At 40.2% G+C, this 19244-nt stretch overlaps 4 protein-coding genes across 9 annotated transcripts; 3 read left to right on the top strand and 1 right to left on the bottom strand.

Moving 5' to 3' along the window:
* Positions 1–234: 234 nt before the first annotated feature.
* Positions 235–4126, top strand: Noc2 (Nucleolar complex protein 2). The gene is made up of 13 exons (XM_065476019.1): positions 235–349; positions 452–735; positions 793–1002; positions 1056–1281; positions 1339–1499; positions 1584–1811; positions 1875–2063; positions 2802–2921; positions 2981–3328; positions 3381–3555; positions 3610–3686; positions 3740–3852; positions 3910–4126. Exons 1-13 carry the CDS (start codon positions 337–339, stop codon positions 4076–4078), a joined length of 2313 nt encoding a protein of 770 aa, XP_065332091.1. The 5' UTR covers positions 235–336; the 3' UTR covers positions 4079–4126.
* Positions 4119–7418, bottom strand: LOC135934385 (HMG box-containing protein 4). Of its 2 annotated transcripts, none has more exons than XM_065476100.1 (13): positions 7094–7418; positions 6915–7001; positions 6717–6827; positions 6584–6664; positions 6481–6528; positions 6026–6427; positions 5861–5973; positions 5364–5462; positions 5232–5307; positions 4981–5176; positions 4796–4927; positions 4416–4563; positions 4119–4365 (listed from the first exon to the last, which is right to left on the bottom strand). In XM_065476100.1, the coding sequence occupies exons 1-13, from the start codon at positions 7260–7262 to the stop codon at positions 4198–4200; spliced, it is 1830 nt and encodes a 609-aa protein (XP_065332172.1). In that variant the 5' UTR covers positions 7263–7418; the 3' UTR covers positions 4119–4197. The 2 variants fall into 2 exon arrangements, with proteins under 2 accessions (XP_065332172.1, XP_065332163.1); XM_065476091.1 differs by having other exon boundaries at positions 6584–6667; positions 7094–7417.
* A 266-nt stretch (positions 7419–7684) lies between these two features.
* On the top strand, positions 7685–12124 carry Scm (Polycomb protein Scm). Of its 5 annotated transcripts, none has more exons than XM_065476043.1 (12): positions 7685–7841; positions 8082–8124; positions 8190–8332; positions 8388–8663; positions 8720–9079; positions 9134–9356; positions 9713–10035; positions 10092–10236; positions 10290–10469; positions 10525–10716; positions 10770–10921; positions 11092–12124. In XM_065476043.1, the coding sequence occupies exons 2-12, from the start codon at positions 8097–8099 to the stop codon at positions 11224–11226; spliced, it is 2157 nt and encodes a 718-aa protein (XP_065332115.1). In that variant the 5' UTR covers positions 7685–7841; positions 8082–8096; the 3' UTR covers positions 11227–12124. The 5 variants fall into 5 exon arrangements, with proteins under 5 accessions (XP_065332115.1, XP_065332139.1, XP_065332122.1 ...); XM_065476067.1 differs by having other exon boundaries at positions 7689–7841; positions 7895–8124; positions 9134–9344; XM_065476050.1 differs by having other exon boundaries at positions 7689–7841; positions 7895–8124; positions 10528–10716.
* Positions 12125–12821: 697 nt separating this feature from the next.
* Positions 12822–18855, top strand: Cul5 (cullin 5). Its single transcript, XM_065494981.1, has 14 exons — positions 12822–12982; positions 13984–14190; positions 14255–14431; positions 14486–14627; positions 14684–14901; positions 14963–15059; positions 15690–16015; positions 16725–16859; positions 16911–17035; positions 17091–17221; positions 17659–17831; positions 17888–18049; positions 18111–18353; positions 18416–18855. Exons 1-14 carry the CDS (start codon positions 12944–12946, stop codon positions 18608–18610), a joined length of 2370 nt encoding a protein of 789 aa, XP_065351053.1. The 5' UTR covers positions 12822–12943; the 3' UTR covers positions 18611–18855.
* Positions 18856–19244: the final 389 nt, after the last annotated feature.

Below are 19244 nucleotides of genomic sequence, written 5' to 3'. Positions count from 1 at the left end.
TATATCGAGGAAAAATTTTAGCTTTTCCACGCTGTTTCCAAAAAATGTCGAAATTATCATTAAATTTGTCAAGGATATTATACTTATTTTCATTTGCTAGATTTCACGTCTCGTCACAATGTGTAATACTGCTGATCATCAATTTGGCGCGCTTCAAAAGTTCAAAGTGATAGCAACGCCATCTAGATGACGGATCATGTAAAGGACATGCTTCTCACCACTCCCGTTTCCATGCTGTTTTGTTTTGTTTTCTAACATTATCAGCCGGCTCGCAGACGCAGTTCCACGTGCTAGCTACAGCGTGCTCAGTAAAATATTAAAGAAACTGATAATAATATGGGGAAGAAAGGTAATTAGAAATCTTTGTTGTGATGCATATTTTAGTTCCTTTGAGTTCCTTTTTATTTTCTGTTTATAGGATACTGACAAATGCATGCGATTTATATTTCAGCAAAAAACAAGCAGCAGGCTCCAGCTTTGAGCAAAGCTGACGAGATGAAAATTAAACAAATGATAACCGCTGGTAGTGCGGTAGATGATTCAGATTCTGAGCTCTCAGACTTGGAAGATTCTGAGTTTGACGACGAAGCTGAAGAAATTGAATTTGGTTCTGATCAAGAAGCTGAGGACGGTGACAACGAAGAGGAAGCTGTTGAGGAAGAGGAGGCGGACGATGTTGACGAGGAAAATGCTGAAGCTGAAGAGAGTGACGCTAATGCTAGCGATGAGGAGGAGGTAAAAACTTCTGCTTCCATACTCTAAACATTTAAAACTTATTTTCTGCCAATTCAGACTGAAGATGAACCAGGGAAATCTAAAAACGATATTGGAACGTCTAAACAGCACAAAGATGCTTTGAACCGTTTAAAGGATACAGACCCTGGCTTCTACAAGTTTTTGCTCGAGAACGACAAAGATTTGCTCAATTTTGATGCGTCCGACTCTGACTCAGAAGCTGGTGATGATGGTGACAAGTTCCACAAGCCACCTGAGACCCTACAAGTAAGTTTTCAGCCTCAAAATGTCATCTCGTTTAATTAAGGATTTAATTTTAGGAAGACAGTGATGAGAGTGACAATGAAAGGGAAGAAGAGTACACTGGCAACCAAATTAAAATAACCAAAGCTATGATTGAGGAGTGGGGCGAAAATTTAAAATCCGAAGGCTCCTTAGAAGTTGTTGCTGAGGTGGTCAAGGCATTTCAGTGCGCCATTGTCCAGCTGCATGGCAAGGACGAGGAAGACACAAGCAACTTGAAATATCACTTTGTAGGGGCTGGACGTGAGTGTTTGTTAACAATGTCCTAGCTTTTTTGCTCACTTGTTATTAAATGTGCAGATTTCAACACCCTGATGCAAGCTTGCCTCTCTTACATGTTTCCTGCGTTGAAGAAAATATTGAAAATGCCTGGGAATCTTTCCATAGCGCAACCTATGAAAAGCAAACGATGGAAAAAAGCACGCCAGCACATCAAACTGTACCTGGCTACATTGCTACAAGTACGCATATTTCTTAATTTTTTCTTTCTTCCAATAATTGATGGTGTCAATACAAATTTAAACGATTTATTCTCTTCCTCACAGTATTTAGAGTTGGTATCGTCTGAAGAAGTGCAAACAGTGATGCTGAAGCATTTCCACCAAATGTCACTGTTTGTGGTGTGCTTCCCAAAAATGTGCAAAACTGCTCTGAAATTGCTCGTCAAATTTTGGTCTCAAGGACTAAGCCAGCCAATTCGCATCCTCGCCTTTTTGTGCTTGGCACGCTTCGCTTGCAATAAGCAAAACCAAATGCTTGAAATGGTTCTGAAGGTAGATCTATCCTCTCCATTGTTTGCTCAAATGATCTTGCTCACTTATTCTTTAAAATAACAGGTGATGTATGCGACTTATGTCCGAAACACGCGCTTCCTCTCACCCAGCGTGCTTGCAAACGTCAGTTTTATGAGGATTTCTCTCGTGGAGCTCTTCTATGTTGATGAAGCAGCTGCATACCAACTGGCTTTCTTGTACATCAGGCAGTTGGCCATTCACCTCAGGACTGCCGTCAGGGTACACAAAAAGGTAAAAATTGCATTTTTTTTTCTTGAACCTGTGCTCAGCACTTCCTCTAGGCTAGCTCACAGGGTTCTAAGAACACTGCCAAGCAGATAACATGGGCCCAAGTGCCTGCGGAGGTTACTTTGTCCATTTTTTCCCCTCCCTTTCATTGAAACGCCAGATATTTGTTCCTAAAGCTGCTGGAAAAGTGCGGAAACCCAACAAGTGGTGCCTCCTCCCAGTCTATTGAGCTCTTTGAGCATCTCAAGCAGGGTTCGCCAATTTTGCAATTCACAAAAATTCACCACTGGTTTTTTTCGCAACAAACCAGCTGGAAAAATCCACCAGTTTTGGTTTTTTCCACATTTATACCCGAAAAGGTTACATTTCGTGTCAGAAATTTTGGGAGTGTTAAAACTTTTGGCTTTTATACCGATTTTGTAAAAACCCCTATTTTTGGTGACAATTTTTTATCTTCCATATAGCTGGATGATTCGGTAAAATGCGCGAAATTTGCAGAAAACCCCGCAAAAAAGTTTTATATTGCAATACATTGAGTTTGTTCAGGATAAATGGTTTTTTTACGAACCCTGATTTCAAGCCACTAAATTAACCGCCCTTTGCCATCTCCGAAATGATAAACTATCTCACATTGCCTTGGAAAATGCCTTAGCTTATCTTGATCGAGTCTCCACTAACTGCAGTAGACACGTTTCTTTTCAAAGATAATCTTTTCATGTTTAACTTTGTGAATTTTGACAGGAAACGCTGCAAACTGTCTGCAACTGGCAGTATGTGAGTTCTCTACAATTGTGGTGCGCCCTCTTGGCTCGCACCACGAAGTCTTCGCCATTGAGAATGCTTCTCTACCCAGTTGTTGAGGTTTGTTTCACAGCAAAAGTTTATGAATGTTGATTAAATGCGTATTACGCTCTTTCCAGTTGGCCATTGGCATCGTGCAGCTGTTCTCCTCGCCGCAATACTACCCTATGCGGTTCCATTGCGCGAGGATGCTGACTTTCATCAGTCGCGGCAGCTCGACGTTCATTCCAGTCCTTCCGCTTCTCTTTGATGTGCTTGATTCATATGACTTCAACAGAAAGCACAAACATTTGAGCATGAAGCCGCTGTCGTTCGCCTGCATCTTGAGGGTGAATAAGCACCAGCAGTTGGAGAAAGCTTTCAAAGATACGATCATTGAGCAAATCTACTCAATTGCGCTTGAGTATCTGGCATCTCAGAGTTACTCGATCGCATTTCCAGATCTTGTCATTCCCTTGACAAGCCAGGTTAGATTCTATCTGCTGCAAAACGGTCTGAACTTTCAATATATTTTTGTAGGTGATGAATTTCATTAAAAATTGCAAAGTTGCTGAGCACGTGAAGAAGATGAAGAGCCTTCTGGACAAAATCCAAGAGAATTCCAAGTTTATTGAGGAGGCTAGAAAAACCAGGAATGTCAACTTGACCAAGGAAACTGATTTAGATGCCTTTGACGCTTTCGTTAGGAGCAAAGGTTTGTCGTTTGTTCTTGAGATGATAAAATGTGAATTAATTTTTGTTGAAACAGTGTCACCTATGGACACTTTCTATCAGAATTGGCGATCAGCCAATGAGGAACGGAAAGTTATACGACAAAAACACGAGGTAAATATTAATTCTGTTATACTAAAAGACTATCTCACCGATGAAATTTTCAGTTCACTGAAGAAATGGTGCCCAAAATCAAGAAGCATGCCAAAAAGGCAATCAGCGAAGGCCCAGCAGAACTATTTCCTTCTGATGATGAGGACTCTGACACAAATATCTTGAAGTAATGCTCCAAATCTTTGATTTTTTCTAAATATTAATTACTGCTAACTATTCATAGGGGCGTCAGCTCTGACGAGGAAGCTGCTGAGGTAGAGGAGAAGCCGAAGAAGAGAAAGAAGAAAGCAGCAAATAAACAACCTGCTAAAAAAGCAAAGACTAGAGAATTCGAGGATGAGGAGGAGGATACTGCAGACATTGTTGAAGACCTTGATCTTGACGACTTCTAATGATGTAAATTATCAATTATTGCAAATATACACAGATGTATTTTCAAAATCACATAATTTAAAATTTATTTACACTTAAATCGTACACCCATTATTCTATGTTAAGTTTCATTAATCACTCAGAGTCCAGGCATAATGTAAGCAATGTAGTCCAGCGTTTGCGAAAGTTGCTCTTGGGAACACACATTGAACTCTGGGACCTGTTGAGTGAGGCAGAGCAATGGACCCATTGCGCAAATCAGCGAGTCGAGAAGCACTGACACACTTCCAGACACAGCAATTTGACCCTAGAAATTATTTTGAATAATAATAACAAATCATCCAATGCAGATAATACCTCATGCTCTTTGAGTCGCTCGCCAATGTTCGACAGCGATTCGCCAAGCAGCTTCAAATGGGCAGCTACGTCCACTGGGGCGGTAGAGACTGGTTTGAAAATCGTCGCTGAGTGAGTATCAACAGGGCTTGATTTCACTGGGCTCTTCCTGATAAAGAAAAAATCCTGGTGTGTTTCTTTGATATTAAGGTTAAAATTAATTTTCACAACAAGGCAAGGTGCGTTGTAAGAAAGGAAAAATCAACTCTCCAAACTTAATTTTCACTCAAGTTACTTTTAGCAGGGAAGCACAAGCTAGCATTAAGTTGAAAACTTAAAAATAGCTGCATCTAGATTTTTGGTGAAATAAATCAGCACAAACTAGGTAACTTCCTACTCACGAGACTTCAGATGCGGCAACCGCCAATGCATTTTGAAGCTGCTGCTGTTGAGAGAGCTGCTGTTGCTGCGCGACGGCCGCAGCAGCAGCAAGTGTGTTAAGTTGACCTTGGGCTCGCCTGTCCTGCTTCGGTCTAAAAAAATAGAGTTCAAAATTTGCCCGAAACTTTTGCAAAACCAAAATTACTTTGCTGGAGAAGGTTTTGGTTGAGGGGGAGGGGCAGTGTTTTTCAGTTTCCTTTGCTGACCCTGAGCAAAAGCACGATTTTCTTCCAACTTCTGTTTAGCGGACAAACGCTTTGCCCTTCGCCTCCAAGATAATTTTTCGCTGGTAGGCACCAGACCCCACATTTCACCAAGTTTTTTACTGGTTGTTGAGAAATCTGCAGATTCCATTGATTAGATATAGGAGTAAATATTCAGCAAATTATAACTTACCCATGTCAGGATCAAATTTAAGAGCATCCTTACGAGCCTGCTTAGCCCACAGCATGTATGCGGTGTATCTTGTTTTCTGGCAGACACATTCAAGTCATTAAGAGCAGGCATAAATTGGTTATTGGCACTCACCCCTTTGTCTTTTCTCTGTGCCTTTTGACGCCCTACAATCTTTCCATCTTTTACAACCAGCTTCTTCCTTGACTTTTCCATCATGTATAGCGACATGGCCTATAACAAATTGAAATGACAGCTCATAAGTCTTTGAGTGGAAGAGAGGCCTTTTATTTTAGAATCATACTAACAAAATTAAAATTTAAAAGTTTAATTTAGTAGAGCAAGTTATCAAAGGCTATATTTATGTCGGGCTGTGAAAATAAGAAAGGTTTTTTTTTTTGGGGGGGGGGGGGAAATAGCCGACTATGTTGTGACTAATATTTGATGCAATTTTGAGTCGATTTAGACTGTTTTTAGATGCTTTAGACAGTTTCAAGCGATTCTAAGTATGGTACAAATGGCTTTTAATTGCATGATTCGTGCTCATTGAATGGTCCCGCAACGATTGCGAGCTCAGAAAAAATAGTCTATCCTCTAAATATCACAGCTATAAGTGAAGAAAAAGGAAATACTTGGTTTGTTTGCTTCGGCCTCGGAGATTCGTCTAAGACAAGATGAGGCTCTTCGTCGTCGTCGTCATCATCAATATCATCGTCATCAAGTTCTCCATGAACTACATGATGGTCTTTGGGCAGAGGTTGCTATTAATTGAAACTGTCGCCTATGGAATTAGTCACCTGCTTCAACCGAGTCGTCACTCAAGTGCTCATCATCCTCAGCGACTTCCTCAGTGTGATGCATATCAGGATCCGAGTCTGACTCCATGTGAGTGTCATGAGGGTAAACCACTTCCTCCTCTTCAATTACTTCATCCTTGAAAAACAACTCCTCTGGTTGCAATGGCTGTGGAGGAGGAGGAGGAGGAGGAGGTGGAGCGGGGGGAGTAGGTTTCTTGGCGCTCTTTTTAGGTCGCGAAGGTGGAGTAATCACTGGGCTTTCTAGGATTGCAGTTTCAAAAGCACCCTTTTCCATCTTCCGCTTGTACCGAGGATCAATCTCATCTGGAGATTTGAAGTCTGTCAATTTTGAGGACTTCTTGCGCACGCGGCCTGAGCGAGACACTCCGGTGACTTCAAGCTCTGTTACAGACGATTATTTATCATTCAATTGATGGTTTGTTCAATTATCTTACTAGGAGACACAAGGTCCTCTTCCTCTACGGGTTGCTGGAAACTGACACCTAGGAGAGAGGTTAAAATTAGACAACGAACACTTCCCCATAACTTGGATCTCACCTGGACTTGACTTGGGCTTGCTAACTTGCTTCTTCTTCGTTCGTTCTTCCTCCAAAAATGATGGTACTAACAAATCAGCACCTACTACAAGAACAACTAAAGTCAGGCTAACAATTATTATAAGTATTATTACAGTCAGGGATTTCAAATTTCTCCTCGATCACGGTCTCCTCTATAGCCTCCACTGTTTCCTCTTTCATTTCTGCTATTAATTCTTCAGTTAAGCCGACTTCTGCTGTGTCCACTGAAAAGTCATTCGGCATGCAATGAAATACATAAGTATACAGACGCTTTTAAATCTATCGATTGTATTTAAAAACACTTAACATACTCATGAGTTCTTCTTCGCCTGCAATGTTTTCCATTGATGATCGAGATCTACGTGAGCTCTTCCTCACTGGTGCAGGTTTCTTCTTAGCTGAATCAAATAATATTTTACGATTAGTTTAGTGTCTCGAGTGGTTACCGCATGGCACGTATAAATAATAATCATGGGAACAATTGGTATACCTTCTTGCTTTGGTTTCTTGGCAGCTACCACTGGAGCAGTCACGATGGACGAGGAGTTTGAAGAAAGCGGCAAAGCGTCTCCCTCTTCAGAAGTCTGTAGCAAAGGTTCACTGTTTTGAGACTGTTCACTCTTCAGAAAAATTTTCTTCCTCTTGAGATACTTCTCCATTTCTAGAGAAAAGTATGAAGGGTTTCGCCAGAAACCCCTTTCACTTGTTTGCAATTAGATTATCAATTCAGTTTTAGCGCTCGGCTGGAACACAAAATAGAAAACAAAACCTAAAGGATAGCAGATGATGATATTATTATTAGGAAGGAGGTGTAACCGAGGCGAAAAGCCGCTCTGGATGGAAGCGCATGCGCAGTGATCTTTACTTGCAAATATTGCAAGCTAACAAAAATTTCACAAGTACAGAATATATTTAATTTAAAGCTTATATTTACATTTTGTATAATATTAGCTATGAAAACATGTTAATTATTTTAATTTATTGAAATGAATTTAGAATAATAGAAGTTTAAATGGAAAAATTAATGTCACCTATAAAATATTATGCAATGTTGGCAGCTAGGGTAAACACAAATTTCCGTTTAACATGGCCGCCGCCGCTGTTGACGCTACTTGCTCTTGTTTATAGCTAGAATCGTTTGAAGAAATTGGTTAAAGCGCTGTGCATGACTTCTGCAACTTCGTAGTACGCTATATTTTAGAGGATCTAACAAAAGATAGAAATTTGCGCAGCGACTGGTACGTGTCATTTGAAAAAACAATACGACTTAAAGCCTTCGAGTTGTCGATAGGTGACGAAGTGGGATTGTCCAGAGGGGGATGGTCTTTTAACTTTGACGGGTCTAAGGCGTCGTATTATCGCTCTAAAGTCCCAAGTGACGTTATCACTCTTGCTGATATCACCAACGGGGAAATTTTTCCTTGGATAATTTCATCTGCATTTCAACACCAATAACACCCACAAACACAAATTTGCAGGTTTCGCCTGGCATCATGTCAACGACTACTCCAAAACCCAGAGGTTTGTGTGCATATAATTAAACCTGTGTATTTTCTATCTAAATTACGCATCATATACATTTTTAGGACGTCCTCCAAAACCGAAAACATGCTGCACATGGTGCATGGAGCAAAAACAAACTCTGTTGTATGTGATTCCAACGGCACAAGGGAAGAAGGAATTCTGTTCAGAAAAATGTCTGGCAGAATATCGGAAGGCAATGGCTAAGGTAATCGTGAGATTGGCTACCTTACGGGCTTAAATTTACTAAAAATCTCTTGTAGGGCATATGCCTTCAGTGCAAGGGGGTCATTCGAGGCTCTCCTGTGAAATGGGAAATTCCTGAGCAGGAGGCCAAGCTGTTCTGCTCTGACGCATGCATGGGAAAGTACAGGAAAGTTGAGCCGAAAAAGAATGGAGATAGCATTCCCTCAAACGCTGGTAGGAAACCTGGAATATCTGGAGTGTCCAACACTCTACCGAATGATTACGGCAACTTTGACTGGGTGACCTATTTAGCTGAAACAAACAGCAAAGCAGCACCAGCTAAATGCTTTCGGGTAAAGTTAATATGAAAGATATTTTCAGAATATTAAAGTTTGTGATGACTTGATAGCAATGGCCAGATCCACCGTCAAATGATTTCAAACTAGGCATGAAACTAGAAGCCAAAGATCCGAGGAATTTGGACTCCACCTGCATTGCAACCGTTGTTGGAATTTTGGGCCCAAGGCTTCGTCTCCGGCTGGATGGCTCGGACAACAAGAATGACTTCTGGAGACTTGTGGACTCCAACGAAATTTTCCCAGGAGGACATTGCAAAGCCCATGGCGGGATCTTGCAACCGCCTCTAGGGTTTAGGATGAATGTTTCATCTTGGCCAACCTTCCAGCAAAAGATTTTGGCCAATGCTTATCAAGCTCCTAAAGAGGTTTTCAAAAAGCACCCTCAAAGACCATCTACTAATCAATTCCAGGTAAGCATCAATCAATTTTATTTTGTTGCTGGCTTAATGAATTTTCTCGTGCAGGTTGGAATGAAATTGGAAGCTGTTGACAAAAAGAATCCCCTCCTCATATGTGTGGCAACTGTCGGAGAAGTCAAAGGAGATATGATCTACGTAACGTTTGACGGGTGGAGGGGAGCCTTCGACTATTGGTGCCGCTACGATTCCACCGACATTTTTCCTGTAGGTTGGTGCCAAAAAAGTGGACACCCACTCCAACCTCCAGGGAATAAAGGTCTGTACCAAGGTATCTGTGGTGTCGTCTTGGTTTGTATTAACTTTGATTTGCGCACACTTAAATTCCTTTTCTATTAACCCTGGGTTCCTCTTGCTTTGTAGCAGCTTTCTAAAGCTTTTTACTTTTTAATTTGATGTGGCTTGGAAAATAAAGTCATTTTCTTATTTCTTTACGGTTGTTAGTAGTTAATATTATAAACTATAGAGAAAAATAGTTGATACTGACAAAATGACCAGGCATTTAATGAAATCCACTTCCGTACATGCCTCGTAACAAAGTAAAATCGTTTGAAAATCAACTGTGTTTCTCCACCATTTGTAACAGACCTCTCCATGTTGTGCTAAATTTTAAATGGAAAATTTCAGCCATATCAGGCTCTAGTCGTGTCAAATCCAAGGCAAGTAACTCCTCCAACATATCTATCACGGAGCCTGTGACCCCGCCAGCCCCAGTTGTCAACAAGCAAAGTAGTTCCATGCCTTTGCCCACTCCCCCAACAGTGGATGTGGTGAAGAAAGAAACTGAGCCAGATACTCAGTTGAATAACAACGTCACTGTCATTGAACCGGACACGTCCGGCAACCCTTCTTCTCCTGACTCGGAAAATAACCTGAATGGGAATAGCACTTCAGTTACGGTCTTGGTCAGTAATTTGTGTAAATGCGGACCATTCCTGGATGCGAAAAAGGTAGCACGATCACCTCTGTCCATAAAACAGAAATTAATGTAAATCGTCTAATACAGATTGCCCAATTCCCATCCCATTTTGGTCCAGGAAATGTCAGCCGAGTGCTAAAGGAGAGCATTCAAGCTTTGGTTGACGCAGCGAACGATCCTAGACAGGTTTATGGGATGCTAAGACAGGGAGAAGGAAAAGTCTTCATTAGAAGTGAGTTGGCTGCGTAACGAGGTTTGCACGCAACTGATTGGAACACTTTCCAGTCGCCTCAGATAACCAGAAGAGTAGTGTCCGACTACCCGCGGTCGAGACTGCTACAGACTTTTGGAATTTTGTGGAGGTGTTTTTTGAAGAGTTGCGGTGTTGTGAAAACTTATTCTCCAGGAGAGCCGCTAGGCCTGGCGCCATCTGCTCCAAGTGCACCAAAGATAAGACTGCACCAGGTAAGCTTTTAAATTTACGAACAGCGGCGTTGCAATTAAGTGGGCTCCGTTTCAGTAGTCAATAAAAAAAATCAAGTTGCCCAAGGCAACAGCAGCAAACCAGCGACCAACAAGAGGCGCTGGCCATCTTCCGAGGCACCTCCTCCCTCAAAAACTCCACCAAGCCCTGCTCAGCAGGTTCCAACATCACCAAGTGATTTCCAACCCAGTCCGAGTAAGCAGCCAAGGAAGAGTGTGCCGAGTAAGAGTAAATCAAATCGCAATGTTGTTGCCAGTCTAGCTGATTTTGTTTTATCACAGCTGAATTGGAAGCAGCAACTTCTACTACTCCTCTTGACGGTCCACCAAAGTTGCCAGCAGAGGTGATCGAATGGACGATCGAAGACGTCATAAACCACATTTCATATGTAGACCCGTTGCTTGGCTCCCACTCTGACATATTCAGGAAACATGTAAGTCTTTTTGATGCAGGTTCTGAATTGTTAGTGATATTTTTAAGGCTGCTTTAATCTCAATTTGCAAAATTTTCCATTGATGGTGGAAATAGTTCAATCCACTCTAATAGCTGGTTTTTGCGACTGTTTTGATAAAGCGTGCTCTATTGTGTAACTTTTGTCCACAGGAGATTGATGGGAAGGCGTTGTTGTTGTTGATTCCTGAAATGATGATGAAATACATGGGCTTGAAGCTCGGTCCAGCTTTGAAAATCAGCAACATCATCGCCAAAATCAAAGGCAGAAAGCATTTTGTGTCCTGATCAGGTAGGCGGGGAAACTCAGTTTAATAAAACCTTGTGAGCGGTATCGGACTGGCTAATTAATCTAACTGGGCTGATCCCCAGAGCGTTCCCCTTTAGGATAACAGTGAGGCGCCTTTTGCCCCGCGCCCAGCTGCGATGTTGCCGATTTTAGCGCCTGGTAAAATTTTAGACCCCAGTCCGGCACTGCTTGTGAGCATTGCATGCAAACATAGTTGTCTTGTGTGTGTACCACCTTGCAGAAGCGAGATGTTTATCCTTCTGCACTCTAATGTGTCCTACATTTCGAGTCATGATTCGCATTGGTGTTTGTATATTTCTTTGCACATCTTATTACCAACCACATTCAGGTGAATAGTGGCGTATATAAATTGGTTTTTTGTGATACGCGACGCTGAAATTTTTTAATTTTGATCTCCGAATGCCGGACTAAATTTTGTGTTATGATGAGACCAAGAAATAAAAAAAATTTTGTCAGCAACAGCTCGGTAGCTGTGTGTAAATGTATTGATTGTAGACAGGAAAATATTTTTGTACAATGAACCTGTGCATTGCACAAATGTAGAGTGTACAAGCAATGATTTTACCCAAAGGTGATGCAATCAATAGGGAAAAGTTTCAAGACTTAGTTGTAATTTGTGATAATGAGTGTTGGTGTTTATGATAAACAAGGGGAAACAAATTTATCAATAATTGCTCATAATTTGCACACTAGCAATCCTACAAAGCTTTGCATCATCTTTTGAGTAGATTTCAACTTAGGGAGGCGTACTGGCAAAATGTTGAATATTTGTTGAAGCGTAAAATATGAAATATTTTATCTCTGACCAGCTATTGCAGAATTGTATCAGATATATGAAAAATAAAAACAGCAGGGAGTCCTGCTTCAACAACTCAATACATTACGTTTTCATTAAAGAGGATTGACACTGCAAAATCCTGGAAAATCCATGATGCATGAACTTATCCCTTAGATTCAGCTGAAGCCAAAATTGACCTAAAGACTTATTTTTTTTTTTTAGAAAAGTGGAATTTTTAGAAAAGTTTGCTTTTTAAATGGTGAGGACTGTCTCCTTATTTGATATATTAATTTACATCACAAAAAAGAGTGTCCCTAAAAGGTTCCTTATATCATCTCGACGAGAGGAATCAAAATATGCCAAGAAAAAGTGGTGTAAATTTTGTAGAAAATTTGGGTAACGAGAGCTAATTTTTTACTCACAAGGTAGTGATATAAATTACTTTATCCACTCAATTTTCACAAATTTATTCACTTCTTCACTTGTCTTGTCTTGCGGACTTATAAAGGGATTAAATATTTTACCGCCGTATATCTTTAAAATTTTAAAAGTGCAACGCATTTCCTCTTGATGTCGCTCCAGGTCAGCCTTTCTATATGACTGCAAATAGAGGGTTTAGAGTTTCGCGTGATCCCATGGCAATTTTCATACGGATCTTTTTAGAAGCTTGAGCAGCACTAGCAGTAGCCCTTTTGTCCAGTTGCTCTGGTCGAATCACAGTGCGCTATCACGCCATCTATTTAGTACAGCAAAACCATGTGCTACCTCGTCTTCCTGCTTCACTAGTTTTGTATCCATAAAAACGGGCGTAGGTGGAGTTCTGGTGAAAGCCTTCTGATGACCACTGTGTCAATGGCGCCCATGCCTTGATAGCCCCGTGTAGTTTTCTCTGTTGTGTCCGCGTTTTATTCCATGTAATGATGACCATGGCTCAAGCGCCCACCTTAATGCGGAAGGTAGTATTCTAGAATAATCTTAACTCTCAATTTTATTGTTATAGAGGCACGTCTCTGGCATAAATCATTCACTCGGCCAAATAAATCAACAATAACATTTCTCAGGTTCCACTCAATTTTCAACGGATTTCTGTGCCAGCGGGAGGTGTAAAATGGTTTCCACCCTGAATCAGATATTTCTCTTAAATTTTCAAACGCTTTATCTCTCTAATAATTTGAAATACGGACAGATGTCTTTGTTATGAAGTTATATATTTCACAAATTAATATTTTTGTTTCGGTCAGATTTTTTTTAAATTATGTGTTCGACTCTGGTAACAGAGGGTAGGAAAAATAAAGATGATGCAACACGTGCTAAACAACCCCAACCAAACAATTCGGTTGTAGAGCTAAAGGCGCACGTAAATATTTTTGGGTCAAATCTTAAACAATATATTTTAAAGCTTCCTTTTTAATCCATGCAATATTAATTTTAGAATAATACATATATTTCAAGTGATCTTTTTAACGTAAAGTGAATTTTACTAACCGGGTTGACAGATTAAGTATCATACCCACGTATTGCAAAATATATTATGCTTTTAGTTCTCCTATACAAATACGCGAGGTGCTCGAAGATTTCTGGAATCAATTTAATAATTATATTATATTATGCTGACTGATTGTGAGACGTTTTACTTAAAGTTATAAATTGTTCAGGATGAATAAAACAGATCGATTTTTAACGGAAATAACCTAAACAAGGAGATACTTTGGAGTTTAATTATTAATTGTTCATTTCACATTGGAACAAGCTTAGTTAACAATAATATGAACACTTGGTTAAATATGACAAGCAGAAACTGCATAATTACATAATGTTCGACTAAAATAAATTTAAATGACAAATTTAATGACGTTGTCACATGCCTGTTTCAATTATATGAGTTTATTTGTTAATCTTATCTCATCAACTTTGCCTCTGCAAACACAACATCGTTTTAATAAATATGTTTTCCCAGAATGATCAACCAACTTACGAAGAGAAATGGCCGGAAATGCGTCCGACAATTCTAAAATTACTGAACCAAGAGAGTGTCTCGCAACCGGAATACCACGACCTCTTCTACAATGTTTACGCTGTGTGTCAATGGGATGATAAGGGCACGATCAAAATCAAGGATGCACTTCAAGAAGATATTATTGAATTCATCAAGAAGGCACAACTGGTATGAGCCGTCAATATATATTTATTTTTTTGAATTAGGAGCTTGGTATTTGCTTGCTTTCCAGCGTGTTTTGACCCACAAAGAGGATGAGGCACTGTTGAAAGCTTACATTGTTGAATGGAGGCGTTTTCTCACACAGAGCAACTATCTGCCGGCCCCATTTAAACACCTGGAAGCCGCCCTGTTGAAGCAGCCGACAAACGGAAAAAAGCCCCCCCATGACGAACACATCATTAGAAAAGTAATCGTCAAACTTCAATCCGCGTAATCGAAAGTAACTATTATTTTGCTGTAGCTCATGCTGGATTCGTGGAACTTGAGCATATTCAACAATATAAAACAGAGACTGCAGGATTCGGCCATGAAGTTGGTTCAGTCTGAGCGCAATGGAGAGGCTTTCGACTCGCAGCTTGTCATCGGCGTCCGAGAATCTTATGGTGAATTTCAACATTATTAATAAAAACTTTGATTATTATAAAATCTTTATTCACAGTGAACCTGTGCTCCAACTTTGAAGACAAACTGCAGATCTACAGAGAAAACTTTGAAAAAGCGTACCTTGAATCAACCGAGACATTTTACAAGGTGATGTGTGCGCAATACCTCAGCAGCAACGGCGTGCAAAATTACATGAGGTATGCCGAGCAGAAGCTGAGAGAGGAGGAAGTCCGAGCTAATAAGTACCTGGAGTCTGAAGAATCTGTCCGATTGGTATCTATCTTCTTTCTCCTTGATATATTTCCAATTAATCATTTGCCTATTGCAACAACAGTTAGTTGAATGCTGTGTCAAGACAATGGTCACCACCTACAAGACTACGATTTTGGCTGAGTGCCCAAAAATGCTGGTCAAGGCCAATGAATCAGACTGTAAGTGAATTTCAATGAGCTCTTCTAGCCTAATGTCAGTATTCGCAAGTATATACAAAGTGGTATTAAATTTATCAGCATGCTATTTAACGGTTAAAACCACCAAAATTTTAGCAGGTACTTTACAGAGTTGTATTATTTGATTACCATCCGGTGTTTTCACCACTGGTTTTTAATGGATTTTACCACTCTATTCTTACCAATTTGTTGTGCGAGAAATGAATTTATTCTATTTTTCCATGAAAATCTAAAATTTGCGTTCGGAAGCGGTCAAAATTTCCTCTACTGTGCATATTTTTTCTTTTAAATAGCTATTTGCTGCCTCAATTTCTACAAAAAATTTTCAATGTCAAAAGTCATGGCTAATAATTAGAAAATTCTTGAAAATTGAAGTTTGCCTCCAAGAAACTGGTAGGAATGTAAAAAACCCGGTTTTTAACACTGCACTGCATTTAATAAAAAATGGTATTTACCAGGAAAGTGATATTTTTAGCATAGTCCAATAAATAAGTAGTTGAAAAAAATCGAAGCAAAAAAAGTTAAAACTTGTAAATAACGGTAATTACCACCTAGTTTAAAAATTAAATTCTGGTAAATACCGGATCTTACCTAATTTAACTACCTTTCCAGCAATCGCCGTTCAGTCAGCCATTGACGAACTCAAGTTGATGTTCAAATTAATGGATCGTGTACCCGACGAAGTTTCACCCATGCTTCACGATTTGGATCATCACATTGTGTCCTCTGGCCTGGCCGACATGTTCGCTTCAGCTGAACAAGTGACTCAAGACTCGGAAAAGTACGTGGAGCACCTCTTGGACCTGTTCACACGGTTCAGCACGTTGGTCACTGATGCATTTGGAGACGATCCCCGATTCCTGACAGTCCGAGACAAGGCGTTCAAGCACGTTGTAAACGATACACAAGTGTTCCGGCTAGAGTTGCCTACCAAGCAGGTATGAATTGCATTATTTACTGTTGAATATTTGCCACTTGCTGGTAGTCGTTGATTTTGAATCAATTTAAACAGTTTCTACGCTTCATAACTTTAGTAACAGCTTGTTTTGTGTATATTTTAAATTTAAAATCCTCCTCCTTGCCTTCAAATGGTGTTTCCCATATCAAATTCCGTCCAGCTAATGTTTACGTATGATAATCTTTAGAAACACCTGTTAATTCATCATAAAATTATACATAGAAGCCCATTGGCTCGCATTGTTAAAGCATTCTTAGAAGTGTCAGAGCGATGAGAGATATTTGAGTATTTCTGGGATTTAATACTGGGTGCCCAATGTCAGAATTGGCAAGGGCAGTTAATTTAGTGACTTGAAATGCTCAAATAGCCCGATGGGCTGGGAGTAGGCACCAATTATTGCTAGTTCTCGCACCTTTCCAGCGGCATAAGGGCCGTATTAATCAAATACCTCGGTTCGGGGAGGTGAAAAGATGGCCACATTTGGGCTCTGCGGCCACTCAGGTCGAATGTTAATCGCTCAGCGGTTTATTAGGACCCAATGAGCTCATAGCCCATGGAATGCGCTGAGCAGAGGTTATAAAAATCTAAAATTGAGAGCTTGAAATTGACAACTAAAACCCAAAAAAGATTTTTTTATCTGTTGACAATCGTTTTGCCACCATACAAATTAATAATTTTGCCTTTTGCAGAGTGGTGTCATCAAAACACAACCAGAGTCAAAGTGCCCAGAGCTACTGGCCAACTACTGCGACATGCTGTTGAGACGGACTCCATTGAGCAAGCGACTGACTTCAGATGAAATCGAGGCGAAATTGAGAGATGTGGTATGTTGAATGGTCAAATCGTGGTTTCGACCTAATCAATTGAGTTTTCAGCTGCTGGTGCTGAAGTACATTCAAAATAAAGACGTGTTTATGCGGTACCACAAGGCCCACTTAACTCGCAGACTAATTTTGGACACCTCTGCAGACTCAGACAAAGAGGAGAGCATGGTCGAATGGCAAGTTATCATTTACTCTTACTCTTTTCATCTAATAATTTTTGTTTTCAATCAGGCTGCGAGAAGTTGGCATGCCAGCCGATTTTGTGAACAAATTGGCAAGAATGTTCCAAGACATAAAGGTTAGCGAGGACTTGAACGCACATTTTAAAGACGAATACCGTACAACAAGAGGTAGCTTTGCAGGTAATTCTGACCTCTGTTCAGCAGTATGGAAATGTTCAGTGTTCGGAAAAAGCCGGCATTTTTAAAACAATTTCGACCAAGCCGGTTATAACCGGTTTTTAGCCGGCTGAATTGGCTAAAATTGGCTGAAATTAGGTTTCCTTGAGCAGAAGTATGCAAAGTAAGAAGAAAATGGTTTCACCTGAAAAATCATGATTTTGAATCTTTTTATTCAAAAATATTTCATGAAAATATCGTGATTTTGTTCGCATTAAAATTTTTCTATTCCCGTAATTATTAATTGAGCTCGTTTTATGCCTAAAAATTAAACCAATTTAAAAAATGCCAATTTTAGCCTGGCAAAAATTGCTCGGTTTCATCCGGTTTTAACCGCCCCGGCAAAAACCGGCTGGTCAAAATTGCGAACACTGGAAATGTTTACTTTTTCTTTCCCTCAGACTCGATTAGCATTAAGATTTTGAACGCTGGTGCGTGGGCCAGAGGCAGTGAAAGGGTGGCGGTGTCGTTGCCTCTCGAACTGGAAGACTACATTCCTGAAGTTGAAGAATTCTACAAGAAAAAGCACAGTGGGAGAAAGCTGCAGTGGTATCACCACATGTCGAATGGAACGGTGAGCTTGTGGCATGACATCCCTGCAATTATTTTGGTATAATTATTCATTATTAGATAACATTTGCGAACGACGCTGGCTGTTTCGATCTGGATGTTACTACGTTCCAAATGGCTGTTCTCTTTGCATGGAACCAAAGACCTCACGACCGCATAACCTATGAGAACTTGAGACTAGCCACAGAACTGCCTGACCCTGAATTGAAACGAACACTTTGGGTATGTTTCACTGCACTGCAACTTTGGCTAACGTTACAACGTTGTTCTTATCTAATTTCAGTCTCTCGTCGCATTCCCTAAGCTGAAGAAACAAGTTCTGCAGTATGAGCCAGTAGTCACTTCAGCCAAAGACTTTGATCTAGGCACCAATTTCTGGATCAATCAAGAGTTCTGCCTTGTTAAGAGCAATAAATCGCAGAAGCGGGGCAAAATCAACTTGATAGGACGGCTGCAGCTGTCGACTGAACGCAGTCGGGAGGAAGACAACGAAGGCATTGTCCAGCTCAGGATATTACGTGTTCAGGTAGCTATCGCAAAGTCTGCCTCGATCGATCTGTGTTTAACTTGTTTACTTCTGCTCGCCAGGAGGCCATAATTAAGATTTTGAAGATGAGAAAGAAGATCACGAATGCTCAGCTGCAAACAGAACTGATAGACATATTGAAGAACATGTTCTTGCCCACAAAGAAGATGATAAAGGAGCAAGTTGAATGGCTGATTGAGCATAAGTATCTCAGGAGGGATGACAATGACCTCAACGTTTTCTATTATATTTCGTAATTATTGGAATGACATGTGCATGCCATCGATATTCGTGCTTACTAAAGATGATGATGGATATCCTTGGGACATCTAGGCTCTTGCCGAGCTCCAGCGCAAACTGCAATTTATTGCTTGTGAATTTTTCCATCTTGAAAGTTTAAAGGTAGCTTGTATCAAGCATACCACCATTGAACTTTATTTTCCCCTTTTGATCTTTGTTTGGCGTGGGGTTCATAAGTAATAAATTTTGCCATCCAATAATATTTCGAGCTTTTTTATTTATTCACTTGAACCCTTCAGATGAAATTATAAATAAAGGTATAACGTGGGAGTTTTATCGGACATTGTTGATTCTTGCAGATGATTCAAAGAGCTTGGGGAATTCTTCAATTGGGAAAGGCAAGCATGTGCATTAGCCACGTGCAAGTGCATCCAATAACATCGTGAACTAATATTAAAGCTTCAGTGTAGTACATTTGAAGTCATGTGGTGCAACTCTTGAGATCCTATTTTTGAGAGTGGCGCAGTTTGTCGCTCGCAAACTAACTTGATTACAACAGCGGTTCAGAATCTTGAATAGCAGGTTGGCACTGCGTAAAAGACTCGTAGAGAGTGAACAAGAATTTAGAGCCTAACTCTCATGATTTTTAAC

The sequence above is a fragment of the Cloeon dipterum genome, chromosome 1, assembly GCF_949628265.1.
Source record: "Cloeon dipterum chromosome 1, ieCloDipt1.1, whole genome shotgun sequence".
Classification (NCBI taxonomy): Eukaryota; Metazoa; Arthropoda; class Insecta; order Ephemeroptera; family Baetidae; genus Cloeon; species Cloeon dipterum.
The sequence above is the reverse complement of the archived record's forward strand: the minus strand, read 5'-3'. Positions and strand labels throughout refer to the sequence as shown.